Source organism: Hyla sarda, chromosome 8 (assembly GCF_029499605.1).
Source record: "Hyla sarda isolate aHylSar1 chromosome 8, aHylSar1.hap1, whole genome shotgun sequence".
NCBI classification, from domain to species: domain Eukaryota; kingdom Metazoa; phylum Chordata; class Amphibia; order Anura; family Hylidae; genus Hyla; species Hyla sarda.
The window spans coordinates 176,454,441-176,477,412 of NC_079196.1; the positions used below are offsets into that span (position 1 = coordinate 176,454,441).

Below are 22,972 nucleotides of genomic sequence, written 5' to 3' on the forward strand. Positions count from 1 at the left end.
ATTTTTTTTTTTAAATCGTGAATTTTGTATACATTTTTTTTTCCGGTTAGGTGGTTGTGGCATGGAGTGTGGGGTGGCTATTGTTATGCAAAAAAATGGAATTGGATCCAGTCCGCACTTAAACACTTTATTATCAGTAGATCCTCTTAGCCGATATCTTCTTTTTTCTCCGTCTGCTGAATTCCAGACATATCATCACTTTTCATCATTAATCAGTTGTAAATAATTTATCCGGGGCTCCTGAGTACATCCAAATGAGAGCAGAACCGAGGAAAAGACAGAATTAGCAACGGGAAGATGCAAATGTATTTCCTCCCAGGGAGATTACATGAGATTGTGTTGTGCGCGTTGCGTAGTTTGTCTAGCAGAGCATTGATAATGAAATATTGTCAGGTCACTGAGTAATTCATGACAGCCAGCATTATATAACAGCCCTGAATGTCTGATGCAGCTCCAGTTTGTCATTGCAATACACTACAGTGTGCAAAGTCTATAAATTATCCAAGCAGCAGTCTGCTGCTTGCTATTATGAAGGCTGTCCTTATTGGAATATTTATACAGACTATACCAAATCATGTACCTGGGCCCCGTTAAAAGGGAAGGTGTCCATGTATGCGAATATGCTAAGCAAAACCCCAATTTCCTTTTTCAAGTTAGATATAATATGATGTGAGATTCAGCATAAGAGCCACTTGAAAGGGAATGTGTCATCAAAAATCAAGTTATGTTAACTATATTTTTTAAGATTTTTGGTTATGTTTTCTCTAATTTTGCATTTTACTTTCTATGTTTAAAATGATCCTGAAATTTTACAGTTTAGCCACTAGGGCTAAAACTAAGCTGAGACTTCCTGTTCTGTGCAGATAAAGGTATACAGTGAAAGGAGACACCAGTATATAGATAACACTGGATCCACCATCATTCGCAGCAGAGATCAGCATACCACCCCCCTGTAGAATGGCAACTAAAGAGTTCACAGAGAATGCTCAATAGCCTCTTCAATTCATCTTAATGGGACAAATGTGTGTGTGTGTGTGTGTATATATATATATATATATATATATATATATATATATACATTCAGATAAAAAGAGGAAACGGACAGACCTCTAGGTATATATAGGTGATTAAATGGATTTCTGTGCAAATGTGGGCTAGGTAAAGTGAGTGCAAATGTGGTGTGGATAAATTAATATAAAATATAATAAAACATATATTAAAAAATATATAATAAAAAAAATATAAATATATATATATATATATATATATATATATATATATATATATATATAACAAAGACAAGCAACACTATGAAGGACTTCAAGTCCAGACCATCGGGTGCTCAGCCGACTCCAGAGGTCCTGATCAAGAAACCCCTCCAATCAGGGCCGGACTGGGACCAAAAAATAGGCTCGGGCATTTTAGAATAAGCAGCCCATTGTTTTGTGGGAGTCCAAATGCTTGGACCCCCACCGATCACCTAATTTCAAGTGACTCTCCAGCTGTTGCAAAGCTAGAATTCCCATCATGCCTGGAGAGCCTCAGACATTATGGGAGTTGTAGTTTTGCAACATCTTAAGAGCCACAGATTGGGGTAAAGCGTCACCCATCATCACTGCAGAACTAACAAGTGACTACAGCTCTGATGGGACAGTCAGGAAAATACACAATGATTTCGGTGACCTGAGTGATGTCTTCTCTGTTGGTCAAGGCACCAGGACTTCTTCCGACTACATCTTCTCTGCAAAATCTGACACTTGGACATCATTGGCTCCTCACTTTGTCGGCAGATCCTCATCCTCTATATGAAAAAATAAATCATTATAACACTGCCCCACCAGAATATATTCCTGACACACATTGTACCCTTAATAAATATACTGCCACACATTGTTTCTTCTCAATTTAGCTGAATTCTATCCCTGCACTGTCCTCCTCCATCTCCCTCCTCCAGACCCCTCTTGCCTCATTCATCCTCCTCCTCTAGACCCCTCTTTCCCCTTCTCCACCAGACCCCTCAGTCCTCCTCCATCTTCCTCCTCCTCCAGACCCCTCTGTCCTCCTCCATCTTCCTCCTCCTCCAGACCCCTCTGTCCTCCTCCCCCTCCTCCTACAGACCCCTCTGTCCTCCTCAATCCTCCAGACCCCTCTTTCCCCTTTTCACCCAGACCCCTCAGTCCTCCTCCATCTTCCTCCTCCTCCAAACTCCACTGTCCTCCTCTATCATCCTCCTTCAGAACCCTCTGCCATCCTTCATCCTCCTCCAGACCCCTTTGTCTTCATCTAACCCCTCTGTCCTCCTCCAGACCCCTCTGTTTTCCTACATCCTCTTTCAGACCCCTCTGTCCTCCTCCAGACCCCTCTATCCACCTCCATCTTCCTCCACCTCCAGACCCCTCTGTCCTCCTCCAGACCCCTCTTTCCCCTTCTCACCCAGACCCCTCAGTCCTCCTCCATCTTCCTCCTCTTCCAGACACCTCTGTCCCCCTTCATCCTCCTCCTCCAGACCCCTATGTCCTCCTCCTCCAGACCCCTCTGTCTTCCTCCAGACCCCTCTGTCCTCCTTCATCCTCCTCCTCCAGACCCCTATGTCCTCCTCCTCCAGACCCCTCTGTCTTCCTCCAGACCCCTCTGTCCTCCTTCATCCTCCTCCTCCAGACCCATCTGTACTCCTCCTCCAGACCCCTCTCTCCTCCTCCTCCAGACCCTTCTGTCCTCCTCCATCCTCCACCAGACCCCTCTGTCCGTCTCCAACTTCCTCCTCCTCTAGACCCCTCTTTCCTTCTCCATCCTCCTCCTCCAGACCCCTCTGTCCTCCTCTATCCACCTCCTCCAGACCCCTCTGTCCTCCTATATCCTTCTCCACCAGACCCCTCTGTCCTCCTCCAGCCTCCTCCTTCTCCAGACCCTTCTGTCCTCCTTCATCTTTCTCCTTCTCCAGACCACTCGGTTCTCCTCCATCCTCCTCCAGACCCATCTGTCCTCCTCCATCTTTCTCCTCCTACAGACTACTCTGTCCTCCTCCTCCTCCAGACCCCTCTGTCTCCCTCCATCTTCCTCCTCCTACAGACTCCTCTGTCCCCCTCCATCCTCCTCTGGACCCCTCTGTCCTGCTCCATCGTCCTCCTCCTACAGACTCCTCTGTCCCCCTCCATCTTCCTCCTCCTACAGACTCCTCTGTCCCCCTCCATTCTCCTTCTTCAGACCTCTCTGTCCTCCTTGATCCTCTCTCCACCTCTTCCAGACCCTTTTCCCTACTCGTCCATCCTCCTCCTCCATCGCCCTCTGACAACCCCCCCCCCGAGGCCATATTCACATGGTGTAATTTGTGCAGAATGCAAAAAAGCACTAGGACTGCTCAGATATGCACCCGTACATGGCAATGCATTTCCAAGCGAAATCCACAAAAGAAAAGACATGTCTATTTTTTTTAGCAGATGCCGGAATTGGGATTTCTGCAGCAGAAACATATGCCGCGTAGTTGTGCACAGTTCAGCAGAATCCCATTGAGAGCAATGAGACTCTGCTGCAGCAGAATGTCCGTGCAGAATACTCCTGTAGAATTCCACATGGACATTCCGTCATGTGAACATACCCAGCTCCTCTGTTACTCTCCCCACCCCAACCCAAATGACTGCCAGACTTCTCAGTACCCCCCTCCCCCACCCCTAAGTCCCCTAAGATTTGTATATGACCAGTGTATGTTTGATGATAGATGTGTGTAAGTTTGATAGATGTGTGTATGATATACACATGTATCATACATAGGTATACATATTGTATACACATCTATCATACATACATACATACATCTATTATATATACACACATCATACACACACACAGATCTATCATACATACACACATCTATCACATACACATCTTTCACACAAATATAATACATACATACACATCACACGTACACACACATCATTCATAACACATACATACGCATATCATACATAACACATACATAACGCATAACACATCATACATAACACATACATACACACATCATACATAACACATACATGCATACATACACACATCATACATAACACATACATACACACATCATACATAACACATACATGCACACACATCATACATAACACATACATATCACATAATACATACATAATAAAGTGAAAAAAGTGTAATTTCAGCTACCAGGTTTGATGCTTGGTCGGTGCTGTAGTAGTTTTGAGTATATTTGCTGGCAGAAGAGCACAGACTACAGAGAGTGGGCCATGTCCTGTGTACCAGAACAAAGGAAAAAAGAAAGTTGCCTCCGGCTCTTCCAAGGAAAATAGTGCTAGTAGTATGAAAACATCAAACATTTAATCTGTATGCATTAAAAAAAAAAAGGTGGACACAAATCATAAAAGAGAAGCAAAATGCCAACACGTTTCGAGCTACATGTATCTCTTAATCATGGCTACATGTAGCTCGAAATGCGCTGGAGTTACGCTTCTCTTTTATGATTAATGTCCACCTTTTTCTATTTTTAATGCATACAGGTTAAATGTTTGATGTTTTAATACTACAAGCACTGTTTTTCTGGAAGCTGGAAGCAACTTTCTTTTTTCCTTTATTCTGATACATAATACATATATACACATGTCATCCATACACACATCATACATACATAACACACATATATATATATATATACATAATACATAAATACAATCATCATACATACCATATGCATACACACACACATATATATATATATATATAAAATACAAAATGATCTTACATACATAATATATACATACATACATATGTAATACACATCATAGATACATACATTCAACCCCCCCTTCCTCTCTCAGTCGCCTTACCCCCATTCCACACACTCTCCTGACCTGCAGAGCGCGCCGACTCCCATCTCCTAAGGTGTGCTTTGCACCAGCCTTCACTTCTTTCTCATGCCGAGGTATGGCCACCCAGCGCCAGGAGTTGTTAGCAGGGCCATCTCAAGGGGTGGAAGCAGACGTACGCACCTGCGCGGGGCAGTCTACTCCCAGCAGCCCCTGCGTCTTCCGTTAGCGCAGCATTGTTCGCGGCTGGGAAAGGGGGAAGTGAGCGCGGCAGGAGAAGCGGGGCAGGGCGGCTGGAAAAGCAGGGCAGGGCGGCCAGAGCCGCACGCACACACAAAAAAAAAAGTTAAACATGCCCGGTTTGCCCGATTGCTAGTCCGGCCCTGCCTCCAATATAAATAGACGTCCAAATAAAGGAAAAAGGCGGCACTCTAAGTCCAAAAAAAGGTGATGATTTATTCACACATCTGTATAAAGTGCAACGGTTCAACCTACTCCATGAAATCTTTTTCAAGCATGAAAAAGACCTCATGGAGTAGGTTGAAACGTTGCACTTTATACAGATGTGTGAATAAATCATCACCTTTTTTTGGACTTGGAGTGCCGCCATTTTCCTTTATTTGGACGTCTATATATATATATATATATATATATATATATATATATATATATAAATATGTAATGTAAAAAATATATAATGTAAAAAAAAATAGAATGAATGGGTGATTTAAAATAGGTGAGTGGTGAATATGTGAGAGGTGAAGAGATATCAAAATGTATAATTAAATATTTGCAGTTGCAAGTAACAGGAACGGCGTGTTCTTCAGGGTGGGCTGTGTAGGCAGATAGGCTAAACGCGTTTCGGGTATCCCCTTCCTCAGCTTACATTGCTCCCGAGGAAGGGGATACCCCGAAACGCATTTAACCTATCTGCCTAAACAGCCCACCCTGAAGAACACGCGTTCCTGTTACTTGCAACTGCTGGAATCCCCTGGTTTATAGCCCACTGCCTTGACTCGCAGTTTACACAAGGCACCTGTATGCACACACTCACCGCCGGACCGGCGCTACCCTTCCACCGCCAACTATCTTCGGCCAGTCATCTGTGCCTCTCTGGGTTCGACATTCCATCTAGACAAGCTCTCGGACACTACATCCAGTCCGGCCGCACAGCTGTGCCAGTCCCCAGCAGCGAGGTCTGATCATCCCAGAGAAGCCTGCAAGCGGTGCGGTGAGTGGTGCATGGCACCAACCTCTTGGTACAAACTTGTCTCAAACTTGCTACAATATCGGTGCTCATTTGTTACAAACTTACTACTAACTATCGAACTATCGACTATCTGCCTAAAACTACTGATACCTTGGATTCAATTAACGGCTTTTCCAACCAACTTATGGGTGGCAGTATTAACTATAAATGATTTTATTGTACTATTATTCCTATCTACTTATACCGGTTTTTAATTGTTATATTTATGCTTATAGTCCACAGCAAGGGCCCTGCTTGGACTTATACGTTATGAAATATTTTAATATTAATAAATTTGAACATACTGGTTTAAACCAGCTTTTCTAATTATATATTTAATTATACATTTTGATATCTCTTCCCCTCTCACATATTCACCACTCACCTATTTTACATCACCCATTCATTCTATTTTTTTACATTATATATATATTTTTTTTTTCTACTTTACATATTTTTTACATTATATATACTGTATATATATATTATTATTTTTTATTATATATTTTTAAATATATTTTTAATTATATTTTATATTAATTTTTCCACACCACATTTGCACTCACTTTAACTAGCCCACATTTGCACAAAAATCCATTTCATCACCTATATATACCTAGAGGTCTGTCTGTTTCCTTTTTATATTGTATTGTATCTATCGGCACGTAGGGTACGTGTATCACAAGTACCTCGGTATATATTATATAGTGTGAGCCTCCCAACCTTTTTATTTTTCCATATATATATATATATATATATATATATATATCATTTTTATTTAGCTATTTGTATATTTGATCACTTGAAGCCTGAGCACATTTAAATGGGTTCTCCGGTGGACAACAATTTTTTTTCTAATCAACTGGTGCCAGAAAGTTAAACAGATTTGTAAATTACTTTTATATAAAAATCTTAACGCTTCCAGTACTTACCAGCTGCTGTATACTACAGAGAATGTTGTATAGTTCTTTTCAGTCTGACCACAGTGCTCTCTGCTGATACCTCTGTCCATGTCAGGAACTGTCCAGAGCAGGAACAAATCCCCATAGCAAGCCTCTCCTGGACAGTTCCTGACATGGACAGAAGTGCTAGCTCAGAGCACTGTGGTCAGACAGAAAAGAACTATACAACTTTCTCTGCAGTATACAGCAGCTAATAAGTACTGGAAGGATTAATAATTTTAAATAAAAGTAATTTACAATTTAGTAAAAGTAACTAAAAAAAAAAAAATTTCCACCGGAGTACCCCTTTAAGCAGCCTGAACACAATTAAAGGGGTATTACAGATGTTAGAATTTTGTGCTATGTTCCTAGGGCCGCAATGGAAATGATTTTAAAAAACACATACAGTGGGGCAAAAAAGCATTTAGTCAGCCACCAATTGTGCATGTTCTCCCACTTAAAGAGATGAGTATAAGTATACCTCAACTATGAGAGACATAATGAGAAAAAAAAATCCATAAAATCACATTGTCTGATTTTTAAAGAATTTATTTGCAAATGATGGTGGAAATTAAGTATTTGGTCACCTAGAAACAAGCAAGATTTCTGGCTCTCACAGACCTGAAACATCTTTTTTAAGAGTCTCCTCTGTCCTCCACTCGTTAACTGTATTAATGGCACCTGTTTGAACTGGTTATCAGTATAAAAGACACCTGTCCACAACCTCAAACAGTCGCACTCCAAACTCCACTATGGCCAAGACCAAAGAGCTGTCGAAGGACACCAGAAACAAAATTGTAGACCTGCACCAGGCTGGATCTGTAATAGGCAAAGCAGCTTGGTGTGAAGAAATCAACTGTGGAAGCAATTACTAGAAAATGGAAGACATACAAAACCACTGATAATCTCCCTCGATCTGGGGATCAATGCAAGATCTCACACCATGGTGTCAAAATGATCACAAGAAGGGTGAGCAAAAATCCCAGAACCACATGGGGGGACCAATCGAATGACCTGCAGAGAGCTGGGACCAAAGTAACAAAGGCTTCAGTAACACACTATGCTGCCAGGGACTCAAATCATGCAGTGCACGACGTGTCCCCCTGCTTAAGCCAGTACATGTCTGGGTCTGTCTGAAGTTTGCTAGAGAGCCTTTGGATGATCCAGAAGAGTATTGGGAGAATGTCATATGGTCAGATATAACCAAAGTAGGACCTGAATAAGAAGGAAAACCTTTGTAAGGCGTTGTCCTGTTCACACTGCATGTTTTATGGATTAATAAAGCCTGCTTCTTTGCACTATACTTGGGTGTGCGCCTCTTAGCCGAAATCGGATTTTTCTGCTGGAGTTCTGCGGGAACCTTGCCAGGGGCTCACAGAACCAGCAGTTTTCTCCTGTATCCACACCGCTTACATAGCGGGACCGATGGCCGGCTGCCTCCCGATACTGAACACCGCTTCCAGCTACTTTCTACACGCGATCGCCAGTGTTGGTCCTGCCTGCACAACACCCACAGGTGATCAATATTCTGTTTTTGGACAACTGTCCAACCCTTTTAATAAGGATTAACTGCACTATACTGCACCATCTCTGCATTTCTTTCCTCTGCTGCTAAAATTCTGACAAAGGACACGTGCACCTCCTTAGTGTTACCTTTCATGCATCTTGTCCTCCAAAGCTTTAGACGCAACACAATGGCCAAAATGTATCAATCTTCCTGAAACCAATAGCAACCAATCACAGCTTAGCTTTAATTTTTTTCAGAGCGCGTTAAGATATGAAAGCTGAGCTGTGATTGGTTGTTATGGCCAATCCCTGATTTGGTTTCAGGCAGATTGATAAATCTAGGCTGTTGTATAGTTTTATTTGCAGTTCATTCCCTGTGACCAGTAGCTGTAAGGTATAAATCTTCTTTCCTGATTATTTTCTTTGTACAGTCCTGGTCTCCCTATCAGCATATCTGTTATTTTTCTCCTTTTGAACTTCTTGGATGCCTGGGTGAATACAAATGACATTCTGAAACTGCACAAACACTGCAATTGCCTGGGGACCATTATGTCTCTTGTCTTTGTTGGTTGGCAGATATCAAATATGATGACCATCATAACAGACACAACTAGTACATAGAAGCAGGATATATTCTTAATACCTTTTTTTGTATAGTAAATTCATTCTTTCCAAAATTTAATTTTAACTGTACTATAAGCACGTACTATACCTTCTGGCAAGCTGGCAGGTGTTCTGACATGAGGCTAAAGCAACACATTTTATTTTGCTTTGTTTTTAACTAGGTACGCTGTGATCCAGAGGTCCAAGAATTACGCCAGTGGCAAAAAGATCTCAGAGAGAATAAAGATATTAATAAAAAAGTTCAAGAATTCTGGGAAAAACAAGAATCAAAAGGTATGTGCTGTTTACAGGATGTAAGTAAAAATGTACTTGTATCTAGAATTTTGTTCTATTGAAATGCTGCTATTTTTTGGCCATGTTTATAAGCATAAATATACCATACATTACACTATACAATAATAGTTCATAAATCCCTCACATTTTGTCTGGACCTATTAAAATCTAATTTGTAAGGTGGCAGCTTATGAAAGAGCATGTACTGTTTTTGCTGGCCATACATGATGGAGATAGCTGACAGCTAAACATATGTTTTGCTGACATCTCTTTCGCCTGAAACAGCTATTTCTCTCATTCCTGACAGACAAGAATGGGGACAGAGAAATAAGCCTCTTCCAGATCCAACTGGTCTCTTGTGGGAACACAGAATTGCCCATGATGAAATCTGTTGGCCATGATCCCTCTTTTCCAACATTGCAACAACCATTTTCATTAGATCATCAGCAAATCCCACCAACCAGGGGTGTAACTATAGTGGGTGCAAAGGTAGAAGTCGTGCTGGGACCATTGTGCCTAAGGGACATCTGCCTCATAAGAGACCAGTACTATAAATGGCACATGGGGCCCTGTTGCAGATTCAGCTTTGGGGCCCAGAAGCTACAAGTTAAGCCTCTGCCACCAACATTTGCAGGTTCAGCCACTTTCATATTATGCATATGACAAGCTTAATAGGTAGATATCACGTCAGCCATATGCTTGTTTACTGGGGGGAGGAAATGTTTACACCCAACTTTAGTCTGGTGGCACAATGCAATATATAGCCCTCTGCTATAGTCCCTATGTATATTCTGCTTCAATTTAACTCTACCATGTTCATCTGAGGGATGGGTGGGGTATCTGTTTGTTTACATACACTTGTCCATCTGTCTGGGATATGTGGACAGATCCATATGGATAAATCCAGAGTCTACAGACAAGGGTATCTGCAGTGTATGTGATGAACAGATGGACTCACTGCCCAATACCATGTTCTCCATTTAAGGGAACACTAGCCCACATTTATCAATCTATCTAAAACCTAAACTGTCTGCTGTACCCATAGAAACCAATCACAGCTTAGCTTTCATGTCTTCATAAGCTCTAAAATGTTCAGGGATTGGTTCCTATTGGCAAAACCACCTAGTTTTGGTCAGACAGATAAAACTGGGCCATTGGTGTTAAATATTGTAGAGCTTTAGAGGTGTACTGCCTATTTAGTCTCTTTCCTCTTCCATTTACTGTGTAGGTCATGGTGTGGTTCTGGGACCTATTGTCTTTTTCATGTACTTCTCATATTTCTCTTCTGTATTATTATTCCAGTACTGTATATCCCACATTAAAATGGTCACAAATAAGGGTAAAAAATAATAATGTTTGCACCAGAACCACGTTTTTCTGATTATCTTATCATCACCACTGTGGAATGTCAGCCCCTTCTTTATACTTATCATTGTCTCTTTATCTTTACCCTCATTTTGCCAGCCACATTAATTGGAAATGGTATACTGATGTTTAGAAGTGGATCTATGTCTTACTGTTTTTGTTGTTTTCTACACATTTAGCACTTTTTTAAAGGGTTTGTTAAGTTTTTCCTCCTCATCTTGTTTTCTTTGTTAATTTATTTGCTGGCAGTAGTTTTAGTCTTTGCCAGCATATGAGTCCATGGCAGGTTTTTGCTGTGCCTGGTTTGAGGTGATTCCTCAGTTTAATGGATCCATTTGCTGGTTTTCAGTCAGCTAGTTTTGGTCATATTGATTGATAGCGATTGTCTCCTGCTTCCAGTAGGCTGTGTGTTTGTAGGTATGTTTCCTACCTGTGTTCACACTGAATTGCAGGGTTGTATTGATAGTGGTTCTTCTGCTGCCATGTGTGGTTTGTGTCTCTTGTTTTGATCGTCGGTTTGTGTGGTGCAGTTAGCCTCCAACATTGAAAACGTTCTCTATTTTTCTGCTGAGCTTTTACATATTGCTTTTATATATGAGTTTCTGGCCCCGCAACTGTCAGGTTATTTATCTAAGATTGTGTTGTCTTGTTATATGTAGTCTTCTGTTCTTGTTTTTGTGTATACATTATATGAGTTATCATGCAAGACAACAACTACTTTCCATTTGATACATGCTTGCATGTATTCCTCATGCGATAGCTGGCTAGTTCCCCTCTTCTGCCCTTCCATAAGTCCTGGCGGTATCTGAGTAGTGGGAGCCATTATTAGGACCCAGGAAAGGCAACAAATAATATCTAACACAAAAAGCTTCTATAAAACCTTTATTGTTATGAATATCACAGAATCACCCTTACATTGTGTTTATACAAAATCAAAAGCATTCTTCCAAAGAAACACCCCCCCCCCTTTCCTAATTACAATGCTCCCAACCATTTAGTGGATATTGGGAATTATTGGTAATCTTACAATTCCCAAGAGGTTCCCAGAGTACAGTGCAAGAACATACGCCATGCACATGCTTGTTAACAGCATCATAACATTTGAGATGCTATACAGTTTAAAAATGGAATGACGATATGAAAAAATACACTATTCTTAAAGGGGTATTCCAGGCCAAAACTTTTTTTATATATCAACTGGCTCCGGAAAGTTAAACAGATTTGTAAATTACAAATGGCAAATAAAGAGAAATGTCTGGCACTGCTGCGGCTGACTATTATGCTGGGCGGATCGGGGTATGAGGTCCAGGAGAACAGTCTCTGAAAGTGGAGTGGTGCTCTGACAGGTGTGAACAAGTGCAGCAATCCAACAGTAAAGAAGTATGGAAACACAGTCGGCACTCACCGGTCTTCTCCAACAAGGTATATCCTTTAATGCAAAATACTCACATATACAGTAGACAACGTGACTCTGACGGTCTTCTGCCCCTCAATGCTAGGATCAGAGAGCATTGGTATTCGTTCCGTACTCTGAAAGGAGCTCCACGCTTGATTTCCCAAGTAATGGAAGCCCACGGGGGAAGAACAGACCATTTAAAGTTTGCTGGCATCGAGAGGGTCAAGTACAAACCAGGAGTTAACTTAGATCGGTATCTGCTCCAGAGGGAAACTTACTGGATCATTCACACATCTGCGGCTGGCCCTCTCGGCTTAAATGAGAAGGTCGATTATGCGCCTTGCTTTTAAGATACATGTTTTAAAATACAAGATTTATGTTTTTGCACAGTTGTCTCAGTGTGAGATTATGTATTTTAATGGTATACCTGTTCTATCAACGTGTATTAAGAATGGCGAGTTATAGCCAATAGCGAGAGACTAAACCAGTCCCTCCGTACACGCCGGGGTATAGAGGCGGTCCTGAGTGATTGGGACTGCCTACTTACCTGTATAAGAACCGGTATTCAGTCCTCACTGTCATGGCCAGATGAAGCTCGTTTAGCGAGCGAAACAGAATCTGTCGCCGGAGGTTTTTTACCCCCCCTGCACGTTGATCCCTCTCCCCCCGTTGTCTACTGTATATGTGAGTATTTTGCATTAAAGGATATACCTTGTTGGAGAAGACCGGTGAGTGCCGACTGTGTTTCCCTACTTCTTTACTGTTAGATTTGTAATCTACTTTGATTAAAAAATCTTAATCCTTTCAATAGTTATTAGCTTCTGAATTTGAGTTGTTTTCTGTCTAACTTCTCTCTGTGCAGTTCCTATGGGGATATTCTCCCATCATGCACAGCTCCCGGGACGTGACATCATCATTGAGCAGTTAGACAGAAAACTTCAGAAGCTAATAACTATTGAAAGGATTAATATTTTTTAATAGAAGTAACTTACAAATATTTTTAACTTTCCGGACCCAGTTGATATATAAAAAAAAGTTTTTGCCTGGAATACCCCTTTATTCTTATTCATTACCTTTGGCAATTGGCTGATTAAATGATCATTAACATTACATGAGCACTGAAGATAATAAAAGTGTGCATTCTCTAAGGCTCATGTACTAACACTGCTAACATTGCACTAAAGCACAGAAGCCGAGTAGCAAGACCACGCACAATAAGAGCACATGACTGATTGGGTATCACAGTTTACAGGAAGCATTGTACTTAAATGCAATGTTAGTAAATGGATCCTATTGCTTACACAGTGGAATCAGTCATAATACATCCTATCTGTAGCTTGGGAGCTAGTATCAGCAATATGTAGCTCCCAGTACAGTAATGGGCTGCATTTGCAAAAGTAGTAGAGCACATAGAATCAGATTTCCTGGTTAGTGCAGGCATAAGCTACACCAAGGAGATCTAAAACATAAAGGGGTATTCCCGTTACATAAAATGGTGACAATAATGATATATATTAAAGGTAGGGATCTGACCTCTGTGCATCTCCTAGCCATTACTTTATGAGATGGAAATACCACTTTCATAATATTTTATATAGTACATGGCATAACTTTACAGTCATTGCCTGAATTTAGTGGGAAATTAAATCCAACGCAACAGTATAAAATAGAATCGATCACAGTAATAGTACAGTCTGTAACAGTACAGCATCAATGTAATAAAATATTAGTGGATGTGAATGACTCAACATGAGATGAGACCAGTGAAAATGTTGTGTCTTTTTGAAATCCTGCATTATACCGTATAATTCCTCTTGGAACTACTGCATGGCCAAGTGGATTTATATGGGTAGGCGAACCATTAACATGTGAGACACACTTAATTTTGGCCCAGTTTGGTAACTAGATTGTTTGTTGATCAGTAACCTAAATGGTTGTTATGGGGTAAGTAGTTTTACCAATTTTTTAGAAAGACTTAAAGAAGCAATTCACTTTTTTGCCCATATAATGCATACTCACCTCCACCATACCTGCAGTGCCATCTGTTCCATTATAGATCAGATCCCTCCTAGCAGTTCCTAGACAATGGCCCTCCCAGCTCTATTTGTTTGTTGTTGCTTTCTCTATGTGATCAGGATATATAGTAGTAGGTGAGTCCATACACTAACTAGCTGCAGAGTTATACACCTCAAAGAGAAGTGTACATGGTGTCAACTAACCCCAATCCACTTATGACTCTAAGCAGTTCGCCTGGCTGAACTCTAGCAGCCAGTAGCATATAGTTGGTTTCATTAGACTCACAAGTGGGTTGGTGACAGTTCACATTATGTGCCTTTTTGCTGTGTTTTCTTATTTAAAGCTACATAGTTACACAGTTCACATAGGGCTTTTTCTAGAGAAATATTGCCATGAAAAAGTGAGGTGTTTTATAATACTTTAAAAGATACTTTAGGAATACTATTTGCTGCAGGTATATTGCTCTATGGGCTCACAGCATGTGCCTGTGAGATTGTACCTTCTTTCTCTGCAAAGCCAAACTCCTCATTGGAAATGTAGGCAGCATTAGATAATCATTTCAGAAAGGAAATCACAACCAGTATGGCTGCAATCTCATTCCTGCCACTTTAGTTAAAACAAGTAAGCACAAGGCATATGCAACCACTATTTTACTCTTTAATTTTTGCCTATTCTGCACTATATAAGCAAAAAAGAGATTTCACATAATGCTTCTTTAACCCAGAACTGAAGATTAATTTTCTGTAAATATGTGTGCATTTCATGCTTTGTTGGATGAATACAGTGGTCTATTGCCGATTGTAACTGTCTCTCAAAATACTCCATACACTGGAAACATTGTAAGGCCTGATACAAAGGACCAGAGGCATTTCAACCCTATAATATAGTGCACAATGCAGAACCATATTGCAGTTTGTATGTAGTGTATAGCGCTTCCAGAACATTCCAATATAGAACATTTTAAGGAGCATTCATTCACATGTACCTTTCCATGGTGGTATACATGGCCTAATACATAATGAGGCTAACAAATATGACTGTGCGTGGACCTAAAAATGCCAGATTGATAAGGCATCCAGATCAATAGTAGTAGGCACTGATCATAATATCATAGTGAGCACGTAGTCACACATGTACACTGCTATTTATGGCTTTTTGACCATTGATAGCTCAAAGCAAGGACACTTCTTTTCTAGAGATGGGGGCAAACTTGGCGCTGCATGTCAGGAAAGACAATAGGAGTGCAAAATGAAGCAAATTTAGTAAGGCAAATGAATATGTTACAATAATCTGATGTGATAATGTATGGGTGGCACAAATGATGACCTGTAATAAGCAATACTGTATTTATTTGTTCTGCTGCTAAATCTTTTAGGCATCTAGTTTGATTTATATCGGGAATTTAAATTCATCACCTCTGCGGTCCCCACCTCTAAGGAAAACATGGATCTTTTGACCTTCCATTTGGCAAAGCAGATACTCTTGATGTGTAGGAAAAACCAGGCAACAAATGTGGGCATTTTATATATTTAAGTACTATCTTTATAGAAAGTACTTAATGGCAAAGTTATCTTATGGAATCTTATTGATACAGTAAGTAATGTCAGTGTTGAGCTTGAGCTTCAACCAATCTTCAGGAGGAAGGGGCCAACACACCTGAATGTTATGTATACATCAATTTTCCCTTCCAGCTACATTCACGGTAATGTGAACCAGTGCTGTCCTCCATCCAAACCGCCTGTATATTGGATGATGCTTCCATTTATTGGACTTGCTGTCTAAACTTTGACTATATCATTATTTTCTATATTACATACTGTAATGTTACTACTTCATTAATACCTATTAGTATTGTAAATACTAGTGCATAGGTTCTTACCTTTGTGCGTATCCAGTACAGCTGCCATCATTTTTGTATTACTATCATTTTTACATACTTAGAATATTTGTATAAACCCTATATTATGGCTTTTAGCTGTTAAATGTTTAGACACTACATATTAGGTAAAGACACAGCTACCACAATATCTGAAAAAAGTAGAGGAGCCTATCTTAATTTTACCTTTAAGTAGGGGCCTCACCACTAACACAACTGTTTTATATGGCCTTCATGCAGTATCTAGGTTTATGCTTCACTAAACGCACCTACACCGTAGAGTGAATTGAAACCATGTAATACACAGTATGTTTCATACAGCCCTAGGTGCGTGGAAGGAGGTATCAGTCTGTTCAAAAACTGTAACTGTGTTGTGAATGGGGAGAGGAGCTTTGGTGGCAGCATATCTCTTGGAGAATAAAAGGGTCGGGCAATTGAAATCAACAAGCCCGACCCTTCTCTTCCCCAGTATCATTCGTCTGGGGAGATTTGGGAATCCCCCATGTGCATTAGAGAGTTGCCCGAAGCCACTGAGGTCTAAAATGCAGGGACTTGGCTCGAAAGAGTATAGAACCTCTTTTATGCCTTATTAGCAGGTTATGTTTGTGTTTCCACAGAAGAGGCAGCCAAAGTGGGAATGTAGAAAATCAGCTGCATTTACTAGATCGATGCCACGATATAGCTCTGTAGTCAGTTTACAATTATGGTGTTTAACATGTAAAACTGAGTTATTATTTTACCTTACAAATATGCAATGCAAGTAATACACCTCAGCAAAAAAAAAAAAAAAAAAATCATGACAACAATGACAAAGAAGCATTGGTGACCATAGTAAGCAATGGGAGTTGAGCTTTCCTTTTTAAACTTTACTTGCTAAAGGAGCATGGACTTTGATTGGATGTTGGGGCCAACCAGAAGATAGTTTTGATACACCGAGGTTTAACCCCTTAACGACGCAGGACGTATATTTACGTCCTGCGCCGGGTCCCGCAATATGAAGCGGGGTCGCGCTGCGACCCCGCATCACATCGCGTCGGTCCTGGCGCTCATCAACGGCCGGGACCCGCGGCTAATACCACACATCGCCGATCGCGGCAATGTGCGGTATTAACCCTTTAGAAGCGGCGGTCAAAGCTGACCGCCGCTTCTAAAGTGAAAGTGAAAGTATCCCGGCTAGTCAGTCGGGCTGTTCGGGACCGCCGCGGTGAAATTGCGCTGACCGCCGCGGTGAAATAACACTGATCACAGGCGTGTTAATACACGCCAGTGATCAGGATGAGAGATCAGTGTGTGCAGGTTTGTAGGTCCCTATGGGACCTATAACACTGCAAAAAAAAAGTGTTAATAAAGGTCATTTAACCCCTTCCCTAATAAAAGTTTGAATCCCCCCATTTCAGATAAAAAAAATAAAACAGTGTAAAAAAAAAAGAAATAAATAAACATAACTATAAAAATATATCATTAATTAAACCGGTTGGTCAATGGCGTACGCGCAAAAAAATTCCAAAGTCCCAAAATTTTTGGTCACTTTTTATACCATTAAAAAATTAATAAAAAGTGATTAAAAAGTCCGATCAAAACAAAAATCATACCGATAAAAACTTCCGATCACGGCGCAAAAAATGTACATGGAAAAATGAAAAAGTTATAGGGGTCAGAAGATGACATTTTTAAACTCATAAATTTTCCTGCATGTAGTTATGATTTTTTCCAGAAGTACGACAAAATAAAACCTATATAAGTAGGGTATCATTTTAACCGTATGGACCTACAGAATAATGATAAGGTATCATTTTTACCGAAATATGCACTGCGTAGAAACGGAAGCCCCAAAAAGTTACAAAATGGCGTTTTTTTCTTCGATTTTGTCGCACAATGATTTTTTTTCCGTTTCAACGTGAATTTTTGGGTAAAATGACTGTCACTGCAAAGTAGAATTGGTGACGCAAAAAATAAGCCACAAAAGTGCAAAAACTGAAAAACCCTGAGTCCTTAAGGGGTTAATGATATTGTGCTTTCTTTTGTTATCGCAGCAAACCCCTCATCCCTACTAGCTGAAAGGGAGAGGTTTAATAACTCTGTTTTTGAGAAGCGTATGCCCTTACTTCTACAGTCAATGGGCATTTGGACCCTAAATCCTTTTGCCATCTGATAGCTTATGTGAATAGAAACCAATGCCAACCTGACTAATGACTAAACAAAATAATGCTGATTAAAAGAAACTAAGGAAAGCCTATTGAAATCCCCCTAAAAATCTGTTTTACCTGCAGAAAGCATTCTGTTGAGACAGCCTGCGTAAGACAAAGACAGTCGTTTGGGTTGGTGGAATGAAATATTGGTTTGCCATCTTTATGATAAGTCATTGGTCTCAGTCTTGATACCATTACTCTAAGAAGGTTATGTCGGGTATGCTCATACCAAAGCCTTTTTGCAGGTAAGTTACCTATAAACCTTAGATGAAATGGGGCAACCAGTGTTCCTGACCCAATACCTTCCAGATATTTGGATAAAAATGAGTTGACCACATTTGCGGACCCATAGCCCAGTTTCAGCGGAGTATCAATGATATGTGGGAAATTCTGCTTTTCTTAAGTTCTGGTATATGTGCAGAGCAGTCAGGTGACTTCTTTAGACCTTTATGCCAGTTTCCATACTTGGTCCATATGTCACTGTTTAGATCTGATAATTGTGGACATTCTGGTAGTTTTAATTTTTGAAATGGAGACCCACACATTTTATCACTGGCTAACACCAATCACATGTAGGTGGTTGCTATCTCATCAATGGCAGTTTTTATGACGACTTTGCAAGATGGTATTCTTCACAAAGGGGCTTTGGTCAATCCCACACAGTGGACATAACCATTGAAATGGCCAAAACAGTAGTTTTGAGAATTCAGCCTCACCCTCATTTCCTAAGAATCTGTGAAACGTTGAAGTTGTATGAAGTACTTTTGTGCTTTGTGCCTCACTTGTTTAGGTTGAGAAAATGTCTCAGTATCTACGAGGGTTACCTTCATTGAGTCCATTGTGCCTCCTTAGGCTCATTTCACACTATGAGCATTCATCCGTTATTAAACATCTGTTTTCTGTGTAAAAACGGATGTATAATAACGGGTGCTAACGGCTGAATAAATATTCATCCGTTAAGACCCATTATAACATCCCTCATGTACGGCCGTTTTAACACCTCTGCCTACAGACTCCCACAGCCGGGACTACTAGTACTCCCATCATGGAACAGACTTCTATCCATGATGGGAGTAGTAGTTCCCCGGCTGCGGGAGTCTGCCGGTGGCTGGGGAGGCTACATTAGTGTTTGTACTACAATCCCCATCATGGAACCCACAGCGCTTCTATAATCAAATGCCTTGGCAGCGCTATAAATGAAAAGTATTCTACAGCAACGCATCTAGCCGGCCAGATGCGCTGCTGTAGAATACTTTTCATTCATAGCGCTGGCAAGGCATTTGATTGTAGAAGTGCTGGGGGGGCCAGACATATGGGTACTTAAAAGTACTTAAAAGTGACAACAACAAAAGAAATAAAAACCTAATAGATAAACATTCTTAAAGTATTCTTTCAGCAGCACATCGCCACAGCCAAATGCCCTGCTGTCGAATACTTTTCAATCATAGCGCTGCCGGGGGCTTATGATAGCGTTGCGGGGGTAACATATATATGCGCTGCGGGGAGGATAATATATATATATGCGCTGCGGGGGGAACATATATAAATGCACTGCGGGGGGTAAGATATATAGAAGTGCTGTGGGGGCTAGATATATACCCCCCCAGCGATTCTATATATCTTTCCCCACCGCAGCGCTTCTATTTGAAAACCCTGCTGGGAGCCCTGAATGACTCCTCTGTACCGGCCTTTCAGGGCTCCCGACGGGGAATTTAAAAATGAAAGTACAGTAAATACATCGTACATCACAGGGGAGCGCAGCATGCCTTCCGCTCCCCTGTTTAATAACTTCTAATTTCATTGAGTCTCAGAAGTGAGACCCGGTGCGATCAATCCCTCAGCCCCTGTTCTACAACCACCATCATGGAACAGAGTCTGTTCCATGATGGAGGTTGTAGTGCAAAAACTAATGTAGCCTCCCCAGCCACCAGCAGACTCCCGAAGCCGGGGAATTACTACTCCCATCATGGAAACAAGTCTGTTCCATGATGAGAGTAGTAGTAGTCCCTCAGCACTGCAGGAGTCTGCTGATGTCACCTCTTCTGAGCATGCTCAGAAGTTATTACTGATATAATAAACTGGGTGCAAACGGATGACATAAAGGCTCATCTGTTTGCCATAGACTTCAATGTTAAAAATAACAGCCATTAATTTATCCGTTTCTTGTGATGGAAGAAAAATTAGTGCATGTGTCGTTTTTTCTTCCGTCACAATTAACGTCCGCTAGTCATGACGGGCCATAACGGGTCATAACGGATAATCAAAAAATCCCATAGGCTTGAATGGGATTTTGTAATGGACGTTTAACATCGGTTTTTATAGCTTTTCTAACGGACGTTTATAATGGATCTTTTAACGGATAAATTTTATAGTGTGAAAGTAGCCTTAGATTGCCAAGGTGCCAAAAATTGTATAGGCTGCCTTTTCATTACATTATGATTACATACACTGTCAATGTAATGAAGTTATATCAAATGTTATATGTTTGTGCTTTACAAGACATTTCAGGAACATGCATGAGCATTTTACAGATGTAAAACCCAACCAAAATGGGTTAATATTAAAATACTTGAAAAAGTTTATGCAACATTGTTCCTTTTCATAAGATGTTTCTGTTCTTCAGTTTAGCTGCGAGTCCTAAGGTATATCTTAGCTCATCTTTAGACCTGGCTCTTTGCTCCATCTTTCTGATTCAGAATGAACTGCAGGATATCCTGTTAAATAAGATAGGATACAACAAGACAAACTAATTAATGGTTTAACAAACCTGCTATTAAGTAAAGACATTGGAGACAGGATATATGTGTACATCAGCACGGTGGTAATCCAAGCTCCACACATGGTGCTGACTTCACATGGACATTACAAGACACATAATCATCTTGTGCTGAAACAGCTGACAAGCCGACGTAACACACTGCAGCATTATTGGTATTCTCAGCATTTTCGGAAGGAAATGCAAGTACATCTTTAACAGCCACTACACCTAAAGGATTATAAACAAGTGTAGTGTGGAACAGAGCCTGTTAAATCACGCACAAATTTGTATGCATATATTTCTGGTATTTCTTAGGTCTGGAGATATGTGAGATCAATGGAGAAGCTATCAAAGGTCCCCATTCACATTTATAGCTGCTGAAACCCCATTTTCATCAGAGCTGACAATGTATGGGGGCCTGCTAACTCCTGCTCCTGTTGTTCTCCCACCACCAAAGGTGTCTGGTTTATAACCTTCTCCCATTTGAAAACATATGTAAGCATATGGTAGTACTTTCTTTGCCAGTTCCTTAACTTTAATGATGAAGATGGATTGTTGGCACAAAGTGGTGGAGGGCAATTATTTTCTTTTTTGGAAATACTTTTAGACATACAGAGTCTGACCGGAACTGCTAAAACTGGGGTCCACCTGCCGAATTAGCTAAAAATAATGAAAGAACAGTTATCTTACCGTGTAAGTAGATGGTTGTTTCCCAACCAAGCTGGCTTCACTCCTTTTATTACCCCCTATATTTTACAGATTTAATCGTTCATCCACCAGTACAGCTAGCCTGTTCACACTTATGCCCAAAGCCTTTCCATTCTCCAACACCAGGTTCAGTATAACTCAAATTATCAGTATATTATCATATATAGCCGCAGCATCACTAGCCAAAAAATAATACACATGACTTAGTCCATCGCAATGTAGAACCAGGTCAAGAGAACGGGAATAGGAGCTATCACAGAAATGACGACCAACTAAGGTGAAGATGATGGAGAAGATTTACTAAGTGCAGCATTTTATTTATACAAATCACTAATATAAAGCTCGGCCCATTTTCACAACACTGGATTTACTAAGAGGCGCATGCCCCGTAACAAAGGGGACGTGGCCAGCCCAAAAGGGGGCGTGGTTTCACAACCCGACCTATTTACTATCGAATTCACAGAAAATCCTGTGGGTAAATGGCTGGAAATATCGACCTAGAAAAAGCTGGTCAGAAAATGTTCCCGACTTCTCCCAATAGTAAATAGAGAAGAATCCTGCAAGTCTGAAATAACTTTTCCCACTAGTAAAAACCTGAAACTCTTAGTAAATGAGGCCCTATATGAAGAAACAGTGCACCTAAATTATAGGACAAAACAGGTGGAAAAGCGGGCACCCTGAGTGCTGCCAAAGAAGAGAGGACCATCGAAGAGAAAGGCAAAAGTAATAATTTCAAATTTTATCCTGAATTTAGAAATAAATACATTTTGGCTTTTCTTGTAAACCCGAGGTCAGTATTTCAATAGATGAGAGCACTAAGCTATTTCTCCATGTAAATGCCTGTCATCTGAAAAGTCACTTAAATGCTGGGGTCAGGTCATCCTTCTATTTATAGCAGAACCATGTGACTTTTCAAAGTGGAGAATAACATGCTTCATACAACAAACATATGACATGCTTTTAGACTGACGTTACGACCGTAGACAGAATGTGTCAGCTGCACTGCCTCTCACATTACAGAGTCCAGTACAGCGCTGTATTCAGAGAAGTCCTATTATATATATCATAGCCACTGTCCACTCATCTGCAGGGTTGTGGGAAATCTAGATTTCTATGAGTTCAATAACATAGAATAACAAACACTGGTCATATGAGTTCAGTAACATACAATGTACTGTATATATTGTCTAAATAATTATGAATATTCAAACCATTGTCATCAAAGTCTCACTTTTCTTAAAGTTT

The 22,972-nt window shown here is 40.6% G+C and overlaps 2 protein-coding genes across 5 annotated transcripts in view; one reads left to right on the forward strand and one right to left on the reverse strand.

The window, feature by feature from the left end:
• The window catches only part of IQCK (IQ motif containing K), a 128,499-nt gene that overhangs the window by 92,448 nt on the left and 13,079 nt on the right, over positions 1-22,972 (forward strand). Inside the window, exons 8-9 of one of the 2 annotated variants that reach the window (XR_008847158.1) lie at positions 9,308-9,419; positions 18,343-18,506. Coding sequence is in view for 1 of the 2 variants with exons in the window: in XM_056535681.1 (XP_056391656.1) it covers positions 9,308-9,419 (112 nt within the window). In the remaining variant the exon portion in view is untranslated. The remainder of the gene's footprint in view (positions 1-9,307; positions 9,420-18,342; positions 18,507-22,972) is intronic. The other variant, XM_056535681.1, reaches the window with a different exon arrangement.
• GPRC5B (G protein-coupled receptor class C group 5 member B) overlaps positions 19,549-22,972 on the reverse strand; it is a 99,739-nt gene continuing 96,315 nt past the window's right edge. For all 3 annotated transcript variants that reach the window (XM_056535678.1, XM_056535676.1, XM_056535679.1), the window contains one exon: positions 19,549-20,975. In XM_056535678.1, the coding sequence (XP_056391653.1) occupies positions 20,922-20,975 (54 nt within the window). In that variant the 3' untranslated portion in view covers positions 19,549-20,921. The remainder of the gene's footprint in view (positions 20,976-22,972) is intronic.